Source organism: Ipomoea nil, unplaced genomic scaffold, assembly GCF_001879475.1.
Source record: "Ipomoea nil cultivar Tokyo-kokei standard unplaced genomic scaffold, Asagao_1.1 scaffold1509, whole genome shotgun sequence".
Lineage (NCBI taxonomy): Eukaryota > Viridiplantae > Streptophyta > Magnoliopsida > Solanales > Convolvulaceae > Ipomoea > Ipomoea nil.
In genome coordinates, this window is record NW_017617937.1 from 3,462,134 (window position 1) to 3,479,212 (window position 17,079).

General features: G+C 33.8%; 1 protein-coding gene across 6 annotated transcripts; it reads left to right on the forward strand.

Annotated features, from left to right (window-relative positions):
* The first annotated feature begins 5,381 nt into the window (after positions 1-5,381).
* On the forward strand, positions 5,382-16,597 carry LOC109189190. 6 transcript variants are annotated; one of them, XM_019339974.1, is made up of 22 exons: positions 5,382-5,635; positions 5,853-6,013; positions 6,444-6,506; positions 7,663-7,994; positions 8,149-8,245; positions 8,830-8,907; positions 8,988-9,047; positions 9,143-9,247; positions 10,132-10,242; positions 11,155-11,196; positions 11,286-11,375; positions 11,454-11,638; positions 12,098-12,387; positions 12,481-12,602; positions 12,770-12,812; positions 12,903-12,994; positions 13,497-13,545; positions 14,137-14,207; positions 14,343-14,462; positions 15,241-15,332; positions 15,836-15,884; positions 16,284-16,597. In XM_019339974.1, exons 2-22 carry the CDS (start codon positions 5,870-5,872, stop codon positions 16,332-16,334), a joined length of 2,286 nt encoding a protein of 761 aa, XP_019195519.1. In that variant the 5' UTR covers positions 5,382-5,635; positions 5,853-5,869; the 3' UTR covers positions 16,335-16,597. The 6 variants fall into 6 exon arrangements, with proteins under 6 accessions (XP_019195519.1, XP_019195520.1, XP_019195522.1 ...); XM_019339975.1 differs by having other exon boundaries at positions 12,487-12,602; XM_019339977.1 differs by having other exon boundaries at positions 5,383-5,635; positions 8,845-8,907.
* The last annotated feature ends 482 nt before the right edge of the window (positions 16,598-17,079 follow it).

The window sequence follows — 17,079 nt, forward strand, 5'->3', positions numbered from 1 at the left end:
GTAGTGACATTTTTGGTAATTTGTTGTGTTAAGCATTATGTTCAAATCCTTGAAAGCACAACAATATGCACTTGAAGGCACAATAATGCGCACTTGAAGGAACAACGATGTACACTTGAAGACACAACAATATATACTCGAAGGCATAACAATATGCAATTGAAGGCACAATAATGTGCACACCAAGGCACATCAATGTTTACTGAAATATGCACTATAATGCACAACATTAATTAGTAGGTTCTTTAACATCTTGTACCACATTTAATTTCCAAAATAATATAATAAATATGTTCTATGTAGATTTGTTTTATTAGTTAGAAATATGCATTAGTAGGCACAAAAGTATGCACTGAAAGGCATAACAATATGCATTGAAATTGTGATTTTTGCATTATGTTCAAATCCTTGAAGGCATGACAATGTGCACTTTAAAGAACAACAATGTGCACTTGAAAGAACAACAATGTACGCTCAAAGCCACAACAATATGCACTTTAAGGCAACAAGGCATGCTTGTGCTTTTTGGGGAGATAGATTGGATTGAGTTTTGATGAGCCCCTTGGGTTGTAAAAACCGGGTTGATTATGATCAAATCAGTGCTTGTACGCAACGCATTGTTTTGTTGAACTCTTAGCTACTGCCTTGTTTTGTTTTGTTTTGTTTTTTTTTTTTTTTTTGTTTTTTTTTTTGTTTTTGTTTTTTTGCCTTTGGGTTTCACCCCCTACCGTTTCCAAACAAAAATGTGCACTCAAAGGTTCAAAAATTGGAATGGGATTAGTTGCAAACAATGAAATTTGATTGTCCTAAACAATATGATATGTTGATTCAGCTTCCAAACTCAAAGGCGAAGAAGTGTAAAATGAATAAGTATTTATTATATATTTTACCTTTATTGATCGAATTTAGTATTTTCAATAACAAAAATTCTAAGGAAATTTGTGAGTTGAACATATCAAAATGTACAAAGGATTTATGAGGGTAATTTCTTCAATAACACTGAAGTTAAATAACTCTCATTTTTTGTACCATAATTGCTTTGATTGCACATTTTTATGCTTTTGAGTGCACATTGTTGTGCATTCGAGTGCACATTTTTGTATATTATAAGTGTAAAATTTTTGTTAAAGAGCAGTTAATCTTGACTAAATTAATGATTGAGATTTATGTACATTTTTTACATGGGAGCTCCTTCGTTCGGGACACACACATATAAAAACAAAATCTTTTTATCGTTACTAAAAATACTTTTAAATTTTGTCAATACTTTGATTGATGTTAATTTTTTTATTAAGTTAAAGTTTAATTTCTAAATTTTATGATATGATAATTATTCCAAAAGGCTGAACCCTAACCCTAAGGGCCCCCACATCCCGGCCTTTATGATATGATAATTACAAAGGTTACTAGGTGTCTTTCATTACTACATGCATTTAGCTGCTCAAATCTTAATCATTTCATGAGCACACTTGAACTGTTAAACAAAATCTCTTATAAGAGGTAATCATCATTCCATATATATGCAGATTAGTTGTATGAATGAGATGATTGTTTACTGCCCATAAATGCCAACCATCATTGAGACATAGTCTAATTGATTATTATTATAGAAATAAAAGAAACCTTCGATCTCACGGGTCCATCATTCCGCGTGATCATCAGTTCATAACATCCATTGCAATCTACTCACTACACCGTGAATGCATTATATGGTAAATATAATTCCCATAAGTATAATTAAGCACTATATATTTTGACCCCCCCCCCCCCCCCCCCCAAAAAAATAATAATAATAATAATAATAATAATAACTTCATAAGTCTCACAAATTAAATAGAAGCATTTTTTATATCCAATATTTCACGTTTTTATTGCTTTGTGTAACAAAATACAGTCAATAATCTTGTGTTTTAATGGCATGAAGTGACTCTCCCAAATGGAGGTCATGGGTTTGAGTCATAGTTGGGAAGGGGGGTATTGACTTTTTGTACTTTAGTATGTTGAGAAAGTAGTTAGGATTGTTGGAAAAATTAGTTTAAAATGGCATAAAACGGCATATTAAGTGGCTATTTTATGGTACAATTATCAGTGAGGTCCACTTTCGATTTGGGTCGGGTCAAAGTGGATTCGGGTACTTCGTAGTGAGACGAAGAGATTGATATATTGTACGCTCAAAACGGATAATGGGTGAATGAGATATTGATTCTCAAAGTAGACCCATTTGAGTTGGGAGATGAAGGAAAATAGAGGACTTTGTCCCACATTGGTTTGGAAACAAGATTTGCCCAAAATTTTAAACCAGAGTTTAATCCTACTAAGCATTTTACACAGTAGAGAAACGAAAGAAATTCCAGTAGCTGTATCTTCTCAAAACTCTACTTCTACTCTCTTCTTTAGGCAACAGTGATACTGTTTTAATTCTAATTTTAAACCTGAGTTTAATCCTACTTAGTGGGTGGCTGTTACAGGTGTTACACAATTGGTTTTAATACCAATTTAATGGCCATGTTGAATGCTATCCCTCCAACATCCCTATATAAAGAGAGGTAGGACAGAAGCATTTTACACAGTAAAGAAACGAAAGAAATTCCAGTAGCTTTATCTTCTAAAAACTCTGCTTCTACTCTCTTCTTTAGCCAACAGTGTTCACAGCTTTGCTTTGGTTGCCGGGTTCTTTGTTTAGGTGCTTAAACAAAGAATCGTAGCACGTTTTATCCTAAGAAACCTAGGCTACAACGCTCCTAGCACTTGTGGGAGGTAGCAAATAAGGTTTTAAGGAAAATAACTGTGTTCGAACTCGTGCTAAACCTATATCCAAACACTCCACCTTTTCCTTTCCAGTTTTCTGTTTTCCCCATATAATAATAATTTTTCTGTAGAATTATTATTCTGGAATTTTTCAACCATATTATCCAACAATGATCACATATTACATTGTAACAGAGTCAATAGTACTAAAAAAATAACAAAATACACTTAATTGTACGGATACGACTTTTTGTTTTATTTTATTTATATTATATATTCGTTGAACTATATGTTTTCCCCATTCAACAATACTTCAAGTGATACCATAGAGTTGTTATTATAAATTAATTTATATAATATTATATTATTATTATTATTACTTCCAACCGATAATTGATAGTGCAATTGACTTGATAATCACAATGTTCTATGTATTTATAATAAAATATAATTTTATTTATAATATTGTATTTGAGTTATGTGATGAATTGCAATTTACTATCTACCAAATATTTTTCTCTAAACAAAATTAATTTGACAACAAAACAATTAAAACATTATAAATGATCGAGAAGAACATAATTTAATATTTTTAATTATAATATACTCCGTATTATTCATAATAAAGTTATTTAATTATAATATATAAATGATAAATGTTTCTACATCGCTCATAAACTACACTAATATTAGACTAATAAACAAGAGGATCAAGTGGACATTGACCTTACTAATATGTCTATTAGTTGGCATTTAGACAATTATTAAGCTAAAGGTTTGTTAATAAAAAAAGTGAAACACATTAGATGCTCAATGGGACTAGATCCAAATCATCCAATACATTATTGATAGTATAAAATAAATATAGAATTATTATTATTATTATTATTATTATTTTGAAGATATAGAATAATTATTTTAAAATGGTAATTTCAATATTTTTATTATTTTATTCAAATAATGAATACAATATTTCAGCATGTTTTATCAAAGTTGCCATACAAAAACGAAAGATTACGCTAAATTCTATATTTAGTAATTTTTAATTTATAAAACATCAATTTAAAAATAATTAAAAATGTTTGTTTCGAGCAAAGAAAATGCATAATAAATTTGACTGCCAAGTGGTGAATACGGGGTTTCGAGCAAAGAAAAATGCATAATAAATTTGATTGCCAAGTGGTCAATACGGGTCAAACGTTACGTAACAAAATTAATTAAAATTGTACTAAATTATACTCCGCAATAAAATTGTCGAATTTTAATCAAGTTTGTTCAACTTGTACCAAACTACCAAAGACTTGGTCAAAGTACTGACAATGCACAAATATTTGAATTATTTTTCATCAAAAGTCCATAAAGAAGTCGTACTATATGAATTATAATAACTCTATAATGATTTCTCGTTAAGTGAAAGACTCGTGTCTAATATTTAAAAGACCGCTATTCAAGTTCAATCATATGTTATTGTTTACTATTTATTAATTATTATGAATTAGTTGAGGGTAATTTCTTTAATAACAATGGAGTTAAATAACTCTCAGTTTTTGTACAAAGAATTTGTGAAGGTAATTGCTTCAATAACCAAGTTAAATAACCCTCATTTTTGTACCATAATTGCCTTGATTGCATATTGTTGTGCTTTTGAGTGCACAATTTTTTTTTAATTATTTTTTTTTTAATCTTTGAGTGCACATTTTTGTAGATTATAATTGAAATTTTTTGTTAAAGATGAGTTGATTTTGACTAAATTAGTGATTGAGATTTGATGGGGAATATACCTCGGGTTAATGCTCCCCGTACGCTCCGTGCTTCTACTTGGGTCTGGTCAAACGGTTCGGATCATTGCCAACAGGTCAAGGTCAACCCGCCAACTCTTGACCCTATAAATAGGGCCTTAGCCCTCCAAGTTAAGGGTCATCTCCTTCATTCTCCACTATCTCTCTCTCTCTCTCTCTAAATTAATGCTCTTCCCATATGAATAAAATACTACTTTGAACTATATCTCTCTTGTTCATACTTATTGCGTACAATACATATATTCTACGGGTATACGGGTACAACCCGGAATTAGTACTATCAAGATTTATGTACATTTTTTACATGGGAGTTCCTTCGTCCTGGACACACACATATGAAAATGGAATCTTATATAAAATTAGCTCGCACGGGTTTAGCTCAATGATTCAGTAGACAATATTTAGGAAAAGATACCAATGTTTGAACTTCGACGGTGATAATGTGGGGATTATGCTCAAAGTGGGCAGATTCCTTGTGCGCACTGACATTTGACATTTGATTATGTTTGTTGAGTCATTGAGTCATCGTGACTTACATTCTCCTAAATACTCTGTCGAATTGGGATGTAAGGATTCAACCTTTTAGAGAAGACTATATAAAATTAAATGAATTTTCAATTACTAAATTTGAAATGTCATAGATCAAACATCATATTAACTTGTTAGGAAAATTATATTATATATATTATATACGGAGTATGTATATATAGTTTGATACTTAATAATAAAAATGATAAGAACAATTGATAGTTTGATACGCCAGCGCCCAGCAGTAGAGAGGCACAGTAATAAAATAGTCAGCGGGTCTTCTCTGTCATTATATTTAAAATTCAGTGAAGCCACAAGGAGGAGGAAGACGACAACGGAGAAGGAGACAGAGAGAGCGACCCGCGTGCTCAAGCCTGACCCGCGTGCTCAAGCCTGACCCGCCCAAACACCCCTTCTTCACGTTAGTTTTCGTTCTACAAGACTCAGTCCTCCCAATTAATCTTCCCCGTCTCTCAAGCTCTGCAATACGTATTTTTTTCTTCTCCGGTACCGGAATCTGCTTCAATCGCTGGGTTTTTTACAATCTGCTTCCTCTCTCTGTAAGTAGCCGAGCACGTATGTACACGTAAATAGATGGCGATTGAGGGAAAAACACTTCTCATCTGTCTTTTTCTAGGGTTTTCCTGTTTTTCATTTCATTAGCATAGTATTACTATTATTATTATTCGTTGTTGTTATATGTGTGCGCTTCTGTGTGTTGATGTAATTAATTGTTCATGTTGAATAATTGTTGGCTAAAATGGGAAAAAATTGAAGGTTGAAAGTGGAGAGAGATGGAAAATGGAGGAGGAAGTTTAGAGAGTAAATTCGCGGGTTTGCACATAAACGATTCGGGCCACATCAGTGTGAGCAACAGCGATGGGCTATTTCAGGTTATGAAAGCTGTAGAGGCAGCTGAAGCTACTATTAAGCAACAGGTGTTTTACTCTAGTCCCTTCTCTTGTGCATGTATATATTCAAATATGTTTGCATAGTTTTTGCAGTTGAGTAGATATTACTGAACTTTCAAACTTTAATGAAGAGATACAGCGGCTACTAGTAATGAATTAGCCAATTAGGATTCTACTGATTCAGGCAAGGATTCTAATTTCTGAGGTTTGGGATAGGGCTGTCTTTCTGCCAAGGCATTAGTACATGAGAAATCTCTCTCATGTTATGTTGACAATCACATGCGTATACAGAATGTTAGTTATTCAAACAATGCTGGAATCTCTATGCCCTGTAGTTCCAACTTTTGATCCCTGTTTATTGGAATCTCTATGCCCTTGGAAAAGTTGATCAGTCATTTTGTCTATTAGTCATAGTGGTTAACTTGATTTACTGATTTATCTTGTATGTTGTTTACAGGTGGAAGAGAATTATCGACTAAGATCTGAGCTTCAAAAAAAGATTCATGAGCTTGAAAAATATGTAAGTAGCTGCAGATGAGAATTCTTCATATGGACTTTGGTATTATGAGTTGCATTTTCCATTGTATTACTCTTGACTGCTTCCAAGTCTTCCACTGTGTTTGGTCATCCTCTTCTGGAAATATTATTCATGTTCATTTTTCATTTAGAGAAGAAAAGGAATGCCTGAATTTATGTTTATGCAGGTAGCACTGTTGGAGTAACAATTTTAAAATTTATACATGTGATTTATCTGATTTCCACGCTGAAGTGTTTCTAAGTCATTGACGTTGTTGAGAGATGGTGAGATTTAGCATGCATGGACTTGTATCTAGATTTTGTTTCGGGTTGTTCAATTATAATAAACGGGTTATATAAGACTGATTTAAATCCTTTGAGCTATCATTTATGCAAGAATAAACTCTCCCTTAAGCCAAGAAACCAGCACCTCCTCTGGTAAGTTATTGACCATAATCACCTGCTAATCAGCAGCCAAAATCTCAAAGCTAGACTTTAAGTTCAAACAAACAATACAATATGCAATAGAAGTAGTGGGCCTAATGATAGATTTAAGGTTAATTTGTAGAACCTCGTAACTGAGCCTAAATTCCCAAAATGGGGAAACAACTCCATCACTATTAGGACACATTGAGTATTCCCGATGTATGGCCAAGAATAAGAGTGATAACTCTTTAACAATTACCAGATAAAGTTATTTGTGAATAGAGATGGACTATAGAACAAAAGATCATGTGTCAGGGTCTCAGGGATCTCCTGGCTTAGTTTTATTTTTTATTTTTAGGGTCATTGCAGTTCCTTTGGGTCTTTTATTTTTCTCTATGTATGGGGTGTGTTGGTGCTGTTTACACTCATATATATTTCTTACATTGACAAAAAACAGATGTCTCATTTCATTCAATTTATATTTGAGTTTTATGATGTTGGTATTCTGTTACTAAGATTCAATGATGGCCAAGCTGTATTAGCCGTTTCTTTCAATGATTGCTATATATATATATATATATATATATATATATATATAAATTCTGTTTTGTTTTGTTTGTGTGTGGGGCATTTTTTTTTTTTTTTTTTGGGTGGACCGTTGCTTCTCTTTTCCTTATCTGAATTATATTATTTTTTTAATGTACACTATTTGGTATCTTCACCTTCTTCTACAGAAATCAGATGAGCTGAAAAGTGAGAATTCCCATTCAGTTGAACCATGGGATGTCCACCATCACTCGCCAGATAGATCATTTATGTCAAATTCACATTTCAGAAATCAAAATGATGGGGCTAGAAACATTGATAATACTCTAAGACATACACTGTCTAATAATGTTGTTCAAAATGATATAGACTCTACTATACAAACACACAGAGAAAGCCGTAGAGAGTCTGACAATGTCAATGGCACACTTAGAGTGCTTTGTGGTGGTCAGGCATCATCGGATCCTTCAGGGTTCTCTCAGTTTTCATTGCCTTCTTCATCGTCATTTTCTCCTAGCAGGTATATGAGGAGATATTATTTCCCATAGAAAACTTTGGATTAAATGGATATATGAAGGTCTAAAATTGAAAAAAATGTTGCCGTGGATGTTCTAGTGAATAATTTCAGTTATTGATACAAACATAGAAAGTGACAATTAAGCTGGCTTAGGTAGGTACCAAACAGAAGGGGAACGAGATAGACGGCTCAATGTATCCGGACAGGGGTTGATGCCAATAGCTGAACTAAGTAATGCTAACAGCATGAAGCAGGTATACCTTATCTATGATAGAAATAAGTTATTCTTCTTGGAAATGCAAGTTTATGCACCCCTTGGTGCTTTTAATGAACTTGTTAGTTTTAAAAAGCAGGGTTGTAAAAGGTGCTAGGCGCTCATCGGGTGGTGGATGGGCGCCTAGGTATATAAAAAAATTGCCTTTTATTTATTTTAGACTTTAATATAAAGCATAAAAGACCTTTTATTTACTTTAGGCTTCAATACCAAAGCATAAAAGACTTTTCATTTACTTCAAAGTTTCAATACCAAAGCATAGAAACTTTTCATTTACTTCAGGCATAAATACTAAAGCATAAAAAGTAGAGCCTAGTCACATAAAAAAAATTGTTTTTGCCTTTCATTTACTTAGGCTATCAAAAAAAAAAATCCCAACTTTGCAAAAAAAAAAACTCGGCTGAGTTGGGTGCCGAGGGTGCCTAGTCGGCCGGCTGACTAAAAGGCGCCTAGGCGGCTGCCTAGGCCGATTTTTACAACAGTGTTTAAAAGTTGTTATTCTAATCATATGTGCCAGTTTTTTGTATACCTGTTGTCTGCGTCATTTTCTGATGGTTTTGATAGGATATTGTTCTGCAGATCCGGGATCAAGAACAAGAAATTTCACAACTTAGGAAACTTCTTGGGGAATACGCAGTCAAAGTATGGTGCCTTTCTTTTATTGAACACCATGATTATTTTAACTATTTCATTGTGATCAAATTAAGTGTTTGTTGTTGCAGGAAGCACAAATAAGCAATGAGAAATATGTTCTGGAAAAGCGTATTGCTTATATGCGTATGGTATGAAGAGCCTCTATGGTTTCCTTCTTAACACATTTCACCATTCTTTGCTCTCAAAATTGCTAAAAGTTGTTTTCAATCAATTCATGGTATAGGCCTTTGACCAACAGCAACAGGATCTGGTTGATGCTGCGTCCAAAGCAATATCATATAGACAGGATATAATTGAAGAAAATATACGCCTTGCATATGCATTGCAGGTGGAGTATGCTCTCTTTTATTGTGCCCCTTACTCAGACACACAAATCAGGGGAAACTTCATTACATGCATTTATTCTTGTTACTTTTGATAAAATGATCCATTGATCCCTAATTTGCATTAATATGCATGAAATATTGTTTAATGTTAAGACCTTTATAAGAAACTTTGAACTAAAGGTCCTTCCTAATTTGAGTGTGGCTAATGTTTTGGGTAACTGCAAAAAGAAAAGGTGGCCAATAAAAATGGGAGTAGTGGGTGGAGGGATTATATGTTTTCTAATTTGAATTTGAACTTGAGCTATTTTGACTGGAAACTATTATTATTATTATTATTATTTTTTCAAAGATAAAGGGGCACCAAGATGGTGAATGAACTATCAAAATTAAATTAGATTTCCAAGATGAGCAAAAGCCAAAACTAAAATTGCAGCTATTCAAAACTGTAACAGGTCTTTTGCACAGTTTGCACAATCTTCTATTCTTCTTAGGGCAATACTACAGCGTTATTCTTGAAATAAGCACTTAACTAGATATACCTGCAAAAAAGATATACCTGCAAAAAACTACTAGTTAATTGGTTGCTTTAATTATAATCCAAGTTTATGTTAAGCTAGTTACAAAGATTGCAAATTTTCCAGTTAGTATCTGCACTGAGCTTTATCTCTCTTTCCAGAAGAGAGATGGGGAGAGATACACTTGAAAGTTGTGCATCATTCATGATTTATTGTTAATGGCTTTTATTAGGGGTTATGGCTTTCTTAATTACTAGAAATGATCTATCCCAGTAACTATCTTGTCATTGGCTGATTTTTTCAAAGATATTAGCACAGATGATTTTCTATTATCAACTAATGTATTTTGAGGTTGATGTTATCAATCTCAGGCTGCACAACAAGAAAGAACAACGTTCATATCATCTTTATTACCACTACTTGCAGAGTATTCACTCAAGCCTCCTCTACCTGATGCTCAGTCAATTGTTGGAAACATCAAGGTTAGTATAATAGTGATATGCTTCAGGTTAAAAAATCTGGTTTCTGTTTATACATTTCTTAATTTTTGTACGAGGGATTTTGTTGGATAAATGTTACGTTCTAAGAATTTCTCCTAAGCATTGCTTCTTGTTGGATCCATTGTTTATCAAAGAAAAGTACTGCAACTTGCCTGGGTTATATACTTCTTTCCTTTAATTAGGGCAAATAAGATGATGTTTTGAAGCCTATAGTCAAAATGTGCCAACAATTTGATATATGTTTCATCTTTCGTTTAGATATGCATGAGTGAATGTGTTTGGGTGCTTCACTTAATATCAACAATCATTGTTGGACAGTAATTCATTTTTGTTTCAATTCCGTATACAACCAGTTACCAAATGGTGGTTGAAGCACCAAATTAAAACTACAGATTGGTTAAAAGTTGTGCAAAAAATTAATTTGTACTGGGTAAATTAAATGGTCTTCACCCATTGGAACTTAAAAATGACTTTTATACACAAACACACACACACACTTAGCAAAAGTGATGTTATAAAGGATGTCTCAAACAAAGTTAAGGTAGGAAGCAAGTTTGCTAGAGAAATAGGAGAGAGAGGTTTACTTGACCTTGTAAGGCTTAGACTAGAATGGTTTTAATATGTTAAAGAGGTCTACTGTGAAAGCTCTATAGGTTGAAGCTAAGGAAGACAGAACTCAGTTATCTTAACTAATGCCCATGTTATATAGGGCATCATATTTTAATCACAAGATAATATTAACTTTATATTATCGTTAAGATGCTCACTTTTTAGAACTGCACATGACATGATGTTTTTGTTGATTAATTCTTGTGGAGGACATCTGCAGCTTTTGATTTTCCACAAAATTCCTGTGTCTTTTTACCTGCTATTTACAAAACAATGTTCTTGCAGATTCTGTTCAGACATTTGCAGGAGAAGCTTTTTATTACAGAGGTGTGTTGTTGACTCTGGGGAGGTGTTTCATATTTTCAGTGTGCTGAGTCTTCTTGAATATGTTTAATGTTTTACTCTTGGAATCATAGGCGAAGCTAAAGGAGTCTCAGTTCCAAATGACTCCTTGGTCTTCTGACGTCAACTCCAATTTTGCTTTTTCACCTTCCGACTCTGCCGCGGTAATACTGATAAAATACTGTTTGACCAAATATAAATATTGATTAGAATGTCATAATAAAAAAATAAAAATTTACCAGATTAAAGATGGGCTTGAACTGGTACCACAACAAAGACATTCTAATGAAAAGGCATCTAGTTCTTCAGACCCTCAGACAGGAAGAGCTTGGGATCCATCAGGGAATCCTCCCTATGATATTATTGGTGGTGCTACAAACGGCATGGAGGGAAATAATTTGGGCAGTTTTTCGCCTTCTGCGAGCAGGTGAGCCTGGTGAAATGAAGAGTGCTACTGTGAACTGATTGTAATCCCAACCTGCTTTTGGTGGTGGGTTCTGTTTTAAATTGTACACTCCTTGTAGCTTATTCATACTTGAATGGAATCAATAATGCATTTCATGTTGCCTTTGAATTAAAAAAATGATCCCTTCTCATCACAATCTTTGAAATATGATGAAATTAATCTTCTTTACAGGAAACATGTGATGAATGATCTTTAATGAGCTTAGCTTTCCTTTCAAAGTTTTTGTTGCATATTATTTAGTTGCATTTAAGTGGTGTAGGATAGGGTATCAGAGGGAGGATTATTTTAGTTGTCTTTTCTCTTTTGTGTTTCTTGATCTCCTTGTGCCTTAATCTTGGATACATGATTCATACACCTCCACTCTTTTGTTGAAATTCTCAATGCTTTATTAATTTACACAGGATTAACCTTGTTCTGCAGGAATGCTGTGCCCCCTGATGCATCTACTCAGCTTGATGTCAGCCAGGACCAATCTGTTTCTAAGTCAAAAAGTGAAGAAATACCAAATAAACAAGTGACATTTAGTGAACTTAGCAACACTAATGGGATAGATGATCCTGACATGGAGATAAATCAAAATGATAGAGAACCCTCAGTCAGTTGGGCTTCAAAAAGCTCTCCTTATGCAACTGCACTAGAGGATCCAATCTCAACCTACTCCCCATATTTACCACCTGTTTTGGAGGAACCTACATCCTCTTTCTCAGAAGGTGAGAGTTTCTTTTTTAAATTTTAACTCCTTATTACTTATGTTGTTGAGGATCTTGCAATTAGATGTGATCTAAAGTGAAGGCCTTAATCAGCTGCAGATGATGATCCTTTACCAGCAATAGAGGGTCTCCAAATTAGAGGTGAAGCTTATCCAGGAGGAGAACTTCAAGCTTCTGGCTACTCTATTAATGGAACAACCAGTTGCATTTTTGAGGTGCTTCTTCTAGGCTCTTATCATGCTATCTTGATTACTGTTCTTGATGATTGATACAGCTCATACTATTCTCATTACCCTGGAAACTCTCAAGTCTCAACCAATATAATTATAGAAATTTATTGGAATCTATTCTTGTTTTTCTTGCCTCATGTTTGAATTTACAGTGGGTCCGGCATAAGGAAGATGGATCTTTTAGCTACATAGATGGTATTTTGCTTATATTTCTTGTTCTTTTCAATTGACCATATCCTTTTCTTTCCATTTGTATGCCTGAAGATATGATATTGTTGATGGCAGATGCAAAGCAACCTGTATATCTTGTTACTGCTGATGATGTTGATACATACCTTGCCATTGAAGTACAGCCACTAGATAATAGGAAACGGAAGGTAATTGTCCTGAATCCTATATACTGCTTGTCTATTTCAGCCATTTGCTTGACATAAATAGAGTCAATTAAAATGTTTAATGGAGAAAATGGAAGTAGCTGTAAAAAAATTAAATCATTGCAGAAATTCATCAATGAAACTAACTTCTTCATTTCACACCAAATCCAACTTCTCCCTGGTGTTAAAAAGAATTTTGGAAAGAATAAAGAATGCAGGTACATGTGTGGTTCCTCAGTTCCTGAATTATTAATTGTGTTCTATATATATTTACTGTCCAAGTGATGGGTTTTGATATAAATGGGAAATGTTTTCGTACTTCCTAGTTTTATAGTGAAATCATGAAAACTGAAGTCTTGAGCTAATAATGAAAATGTTTCTTACTATGCAGTACTATCGAATGAAAATTATCTATCTTAAATTTTGTGAGATAATTGTTTGCATCTGAAACATCTTTACATTGCTTGAGGTTTATTAAGATGGCTTCATCTCTATTCATTTCCAGGGTGAAGCGGTAAAGGTATTTGCAAATGAGCACAGGAAAATTACTTGTGGTAATTTTCACATTTATCCATGTACAAGGTCTAACTGCGGTTTGAATGTTTGCATTATTAAGTGCAAGCATCTAGAATGATATATTTGGAAATTATTTACACTTTCCTATAAAAGATCAATACACTATTGCTTATCTTATAAAAATGGAAATAATACTATTTTAATAAGCAATCATATAGGTCACCTAATTTTTAAAAGCTTTTGAGAGGAAAGTCGAAGTATAAATGTATAAACAGAGGCTCATTGGCATTATTGATTTATTGGTTAACCAGTACTATGAGGAGATATAGGAGCTAGATAACCCTTTTTAATCTAGTTTCAGGGGCCATAGAATTTGGCTTCAAAATTTTATTTTGAGAAACAAGTTCTGTCTCTAGTCCTTTCTTCTTTTATAAACATGTTTTTGTTTTTTTTGTTTTTTGTTTTTTTGTTTTTTTTTTGTTTTTTTTTTAATTTATTAAAATTTTTAACACCGTGTATTTTGTTTCATATGGATTAAACATTGTTTATCTGATGTAAGATTCTAAACTAGAAAATGCTTTGTGTATATTGTTTTGCATGTTGATTAAAGATTGTTTATTTGTTGGCAGATCCTGATATGCAAAATTGCATAGAGAGAACACTTCACAGTGGTCATGCTTCATTTGAAGTATCTTTGTGGGTAGGAATATTTAATGGGTTTCTGTTTCTTCTTAATTGACTACCACATTTTTATTGGAAAGTCATTTTGTATCCACTAATTGAAAAACTTTGCTTATTGATGTACTTCTTTTCTTACTTTTCTTTGACTCTCCAGATTGGCTATCTTGACACATGGGAGTCAGCTACCTTGGCTATAAAGAGGGATGGCTTTAGTATCAAGTGTAGTGGGACCATTGGTGTTGTGGTTACTGAGAAATTTTCTCCATCTATAAGTGTACGTGTTCTTACCCGTCAAGTGTTTTTCTTGTCTGATACAAGTCTAGAAGGCCTTGTGGGTGCAATGCTTTTGATATTTTAGCATTGAGACGGGGGAAACACATGGACCATAAGTGGAACTCTTTCTGTTTGAATGTTGGAAAATATTCTTCTTTTATTCATTACACCATTGTGTTATTGCTATCTAATATCACCTTCTTCATCCCACATGATCTGAAGGTTCTTGGTTGTTTAAACCATAGTAAATTACTTTGGTCTCATTGTATCTATTGGCATTCTGATAATGAATTTATGATCCATGTATCAGCCTCATAATGTGGCTGAAATTGGACGCACATAAAGTATTTCTTTGGGCTAGGTGGTTAAAATAAATGAAGGAAATTGTTTTGGTAATAGTAGTTTTTCCCCAAGCTTAGCAATTGATATCTTTGATCACGACCTTCAGGTCCTTGATACCTAGATCTACCAAACTCAATTTGGGATTCTTAGTAGTCTGTGGTTGGCTGTTTAATTTGTCTCTGCATCTCCATGTATTATGAATTTATATTATTTAAGTGATAAAATCTTGTCTTCACGGAGCTTTTGTATATTCTTGTAGTAGATATGGCTTTTACTCAATATTGATTCTAACTTGATCTCCTTGCAAGTCTTTTGTTCACCTTTTTCAAGAACTTAGTGCCTTTGTGGATAATATTCATTACTAATGAAAAAACAAGCATATTGTTTAATTTGATCTGGAGCCTCATTTTTCATATTTGAATTTAATTCCCTGCCAGGTTTCTATTCCATATGGATGTCCTGGAGAGTTCTCAATAATTGATAGCCGGGAGGAAGTACGTCTATTGAAGGCAATTGATGCTACTGGCTAGTAAGTCATTTTTTCCTCGCTGTGTTGGACTTTGTGTATAGTTTCTTTCTGTACATTAGAAATTGCCTTTGGCAGCATTTGGGAGAAGAGACCAATGTTTGAACCTCGGCAACGGCAGTGTGGGGATTATGCCCAAAATGGGCAGATCCTTTGTGCGCACTGGCATTTGGCCCTGTCTGCTGAGCCATTGAGTCACCGTGATTTATATCCTCCCAAATGCTCTGTCGGGCCGGGGTGTGGGGGGCCCTTGGGGTTGGGGATTTAACCTTGGGAGAAGAAATTGCCTTCAGCATTTACCTGAAATGAATTGTTCCAGTGGATTGAAATGGATGAACTTAATCCTTAAACAAGAATAAGCAGGGCAGCATTTACTTGAGTAGAGTTTCTTTTTACCTGAAATTTCATTGATCATACTTGCAGCTTCATCTGTTAATTTTCCTTTTTCTAGGACTATTTTCTTCCCATATTTGCTAAACAACATGTTCATATCTATCATTTTGCAGTTCCAGTAGGGATGCTATTGTTCTCATCATGAAATATTTCATCTTAAAGGTATTACTTTATTATTTTTATTTTTAAATATTGTATTCCCAAAGGTTCAAATAATATATCTTTCTTTAATCAAAATTTTGAATTATAGTTCTCCAAAGGTGAAATGTGCATACTTATCATAATAATACCTTTTCTCCCCAACTACTTTTTGTTTCATTAAAGGAACTTCTTCCTTTTCTGGTTGAGTTCTACTATGCATACTCCCAAATTCTACTTTTTGATGTGGCAAACAATGATAGATTATTTTTATCATGTGGGTCCACAGAAAAGTGTTTACATCAAAAACTTGTGTGAGAGAGTAAAAGTTGGGAGTATAAAATGGGAGTCCATGTAGTATTTTCCTTTCTTGCTTTGTAATTCTCTCCTCCCCAACTATTAATGCTAATGTGACATTTTCAGGCTGGCGAGAAGAAAAGTAAGACAAGGAAAAAACGTTTGTTCTTCAACTAGTAAGGAGCACATTTTTTGAGCAACCTGGATACATTATTCTTTGTGTAGTACATATATAGGGAGGCGAGGCTTTTGTAGTTTTGATTACAATATTTAAAGGAATCAATCAATAGTTTGTCGGGGCATGGCCGCATGGGCTTGCCCCCATTACAATATCTGCCATCTTCCCCCTCACCTGGCCCCATCTCCGCAAAAAATAAAAATAAAAAAAGGTTGTAAATATCGTAAAATTTCAACGAAGTCGCCTTTATGTGCTGGACCAATCTTTGTTCTGTTTCTGGCACATGCATATTAGGTAGGTTTTCAAAAAAAGAAGGTAGGCTTGGACCAAATTTTGTGTGGAAAGCGTTCAAATCATTAACTGTAGATCATGGTTTACGTTGCGATGTGTACATTTGATATATATGTTTATTGCCGGGTTGTGGCCCAACGGTGTCATTTTTTCCGCCATTTATAGGCTAAAGTAAAATCTAAGGGTAGTTGGACTAAATTGACTTGGGGTTCATCAGTTCACACTATGTTCCGTGATGCTTTTCCCAATAGTTATGCTATGGAAACATGTTCACCATGCCCATGGTGAATACAGAATGTATTCATAATTTTTAAGTTGTAGATTCATAATTTTTATACTGTAGATTCATAATATCTGTATTGCAAAGACAAAATAATGCGATTGTGAAGAGAAACATCGTTAACAACAAATGAAAAACAAAATTATGAATTTACAACATAGAAATTATGAATC

What these genes read in the sequence shown, in the direction of transcription:
- LOC109189190 (XM_019339974.1), top strand. Translation starts at nt 5,870, where the DNA reads ATGGAAAATGGAGGAGGAAGTTTAGAGAGTAAATTCGCGGGTTTGCAC. An exon ending in AAGCTACTATTAAGCAACAG is followed by an intron (nt 6,014 to 6,443) that starts GTGTTTTACTCT and finishes TGTTGTTTACAG; the next exon opens with GTGGAAGAGAATTATCGACT. An exon ending in TTCATGAGCTTGAAAAATAT is followed by an intron (nt 6,507 to 7,662) that starts GTAAGTAGCTGC and finishes CTTCTTCTACAG; the next exon opens with AAATCAGATGAGCTGAAAAG.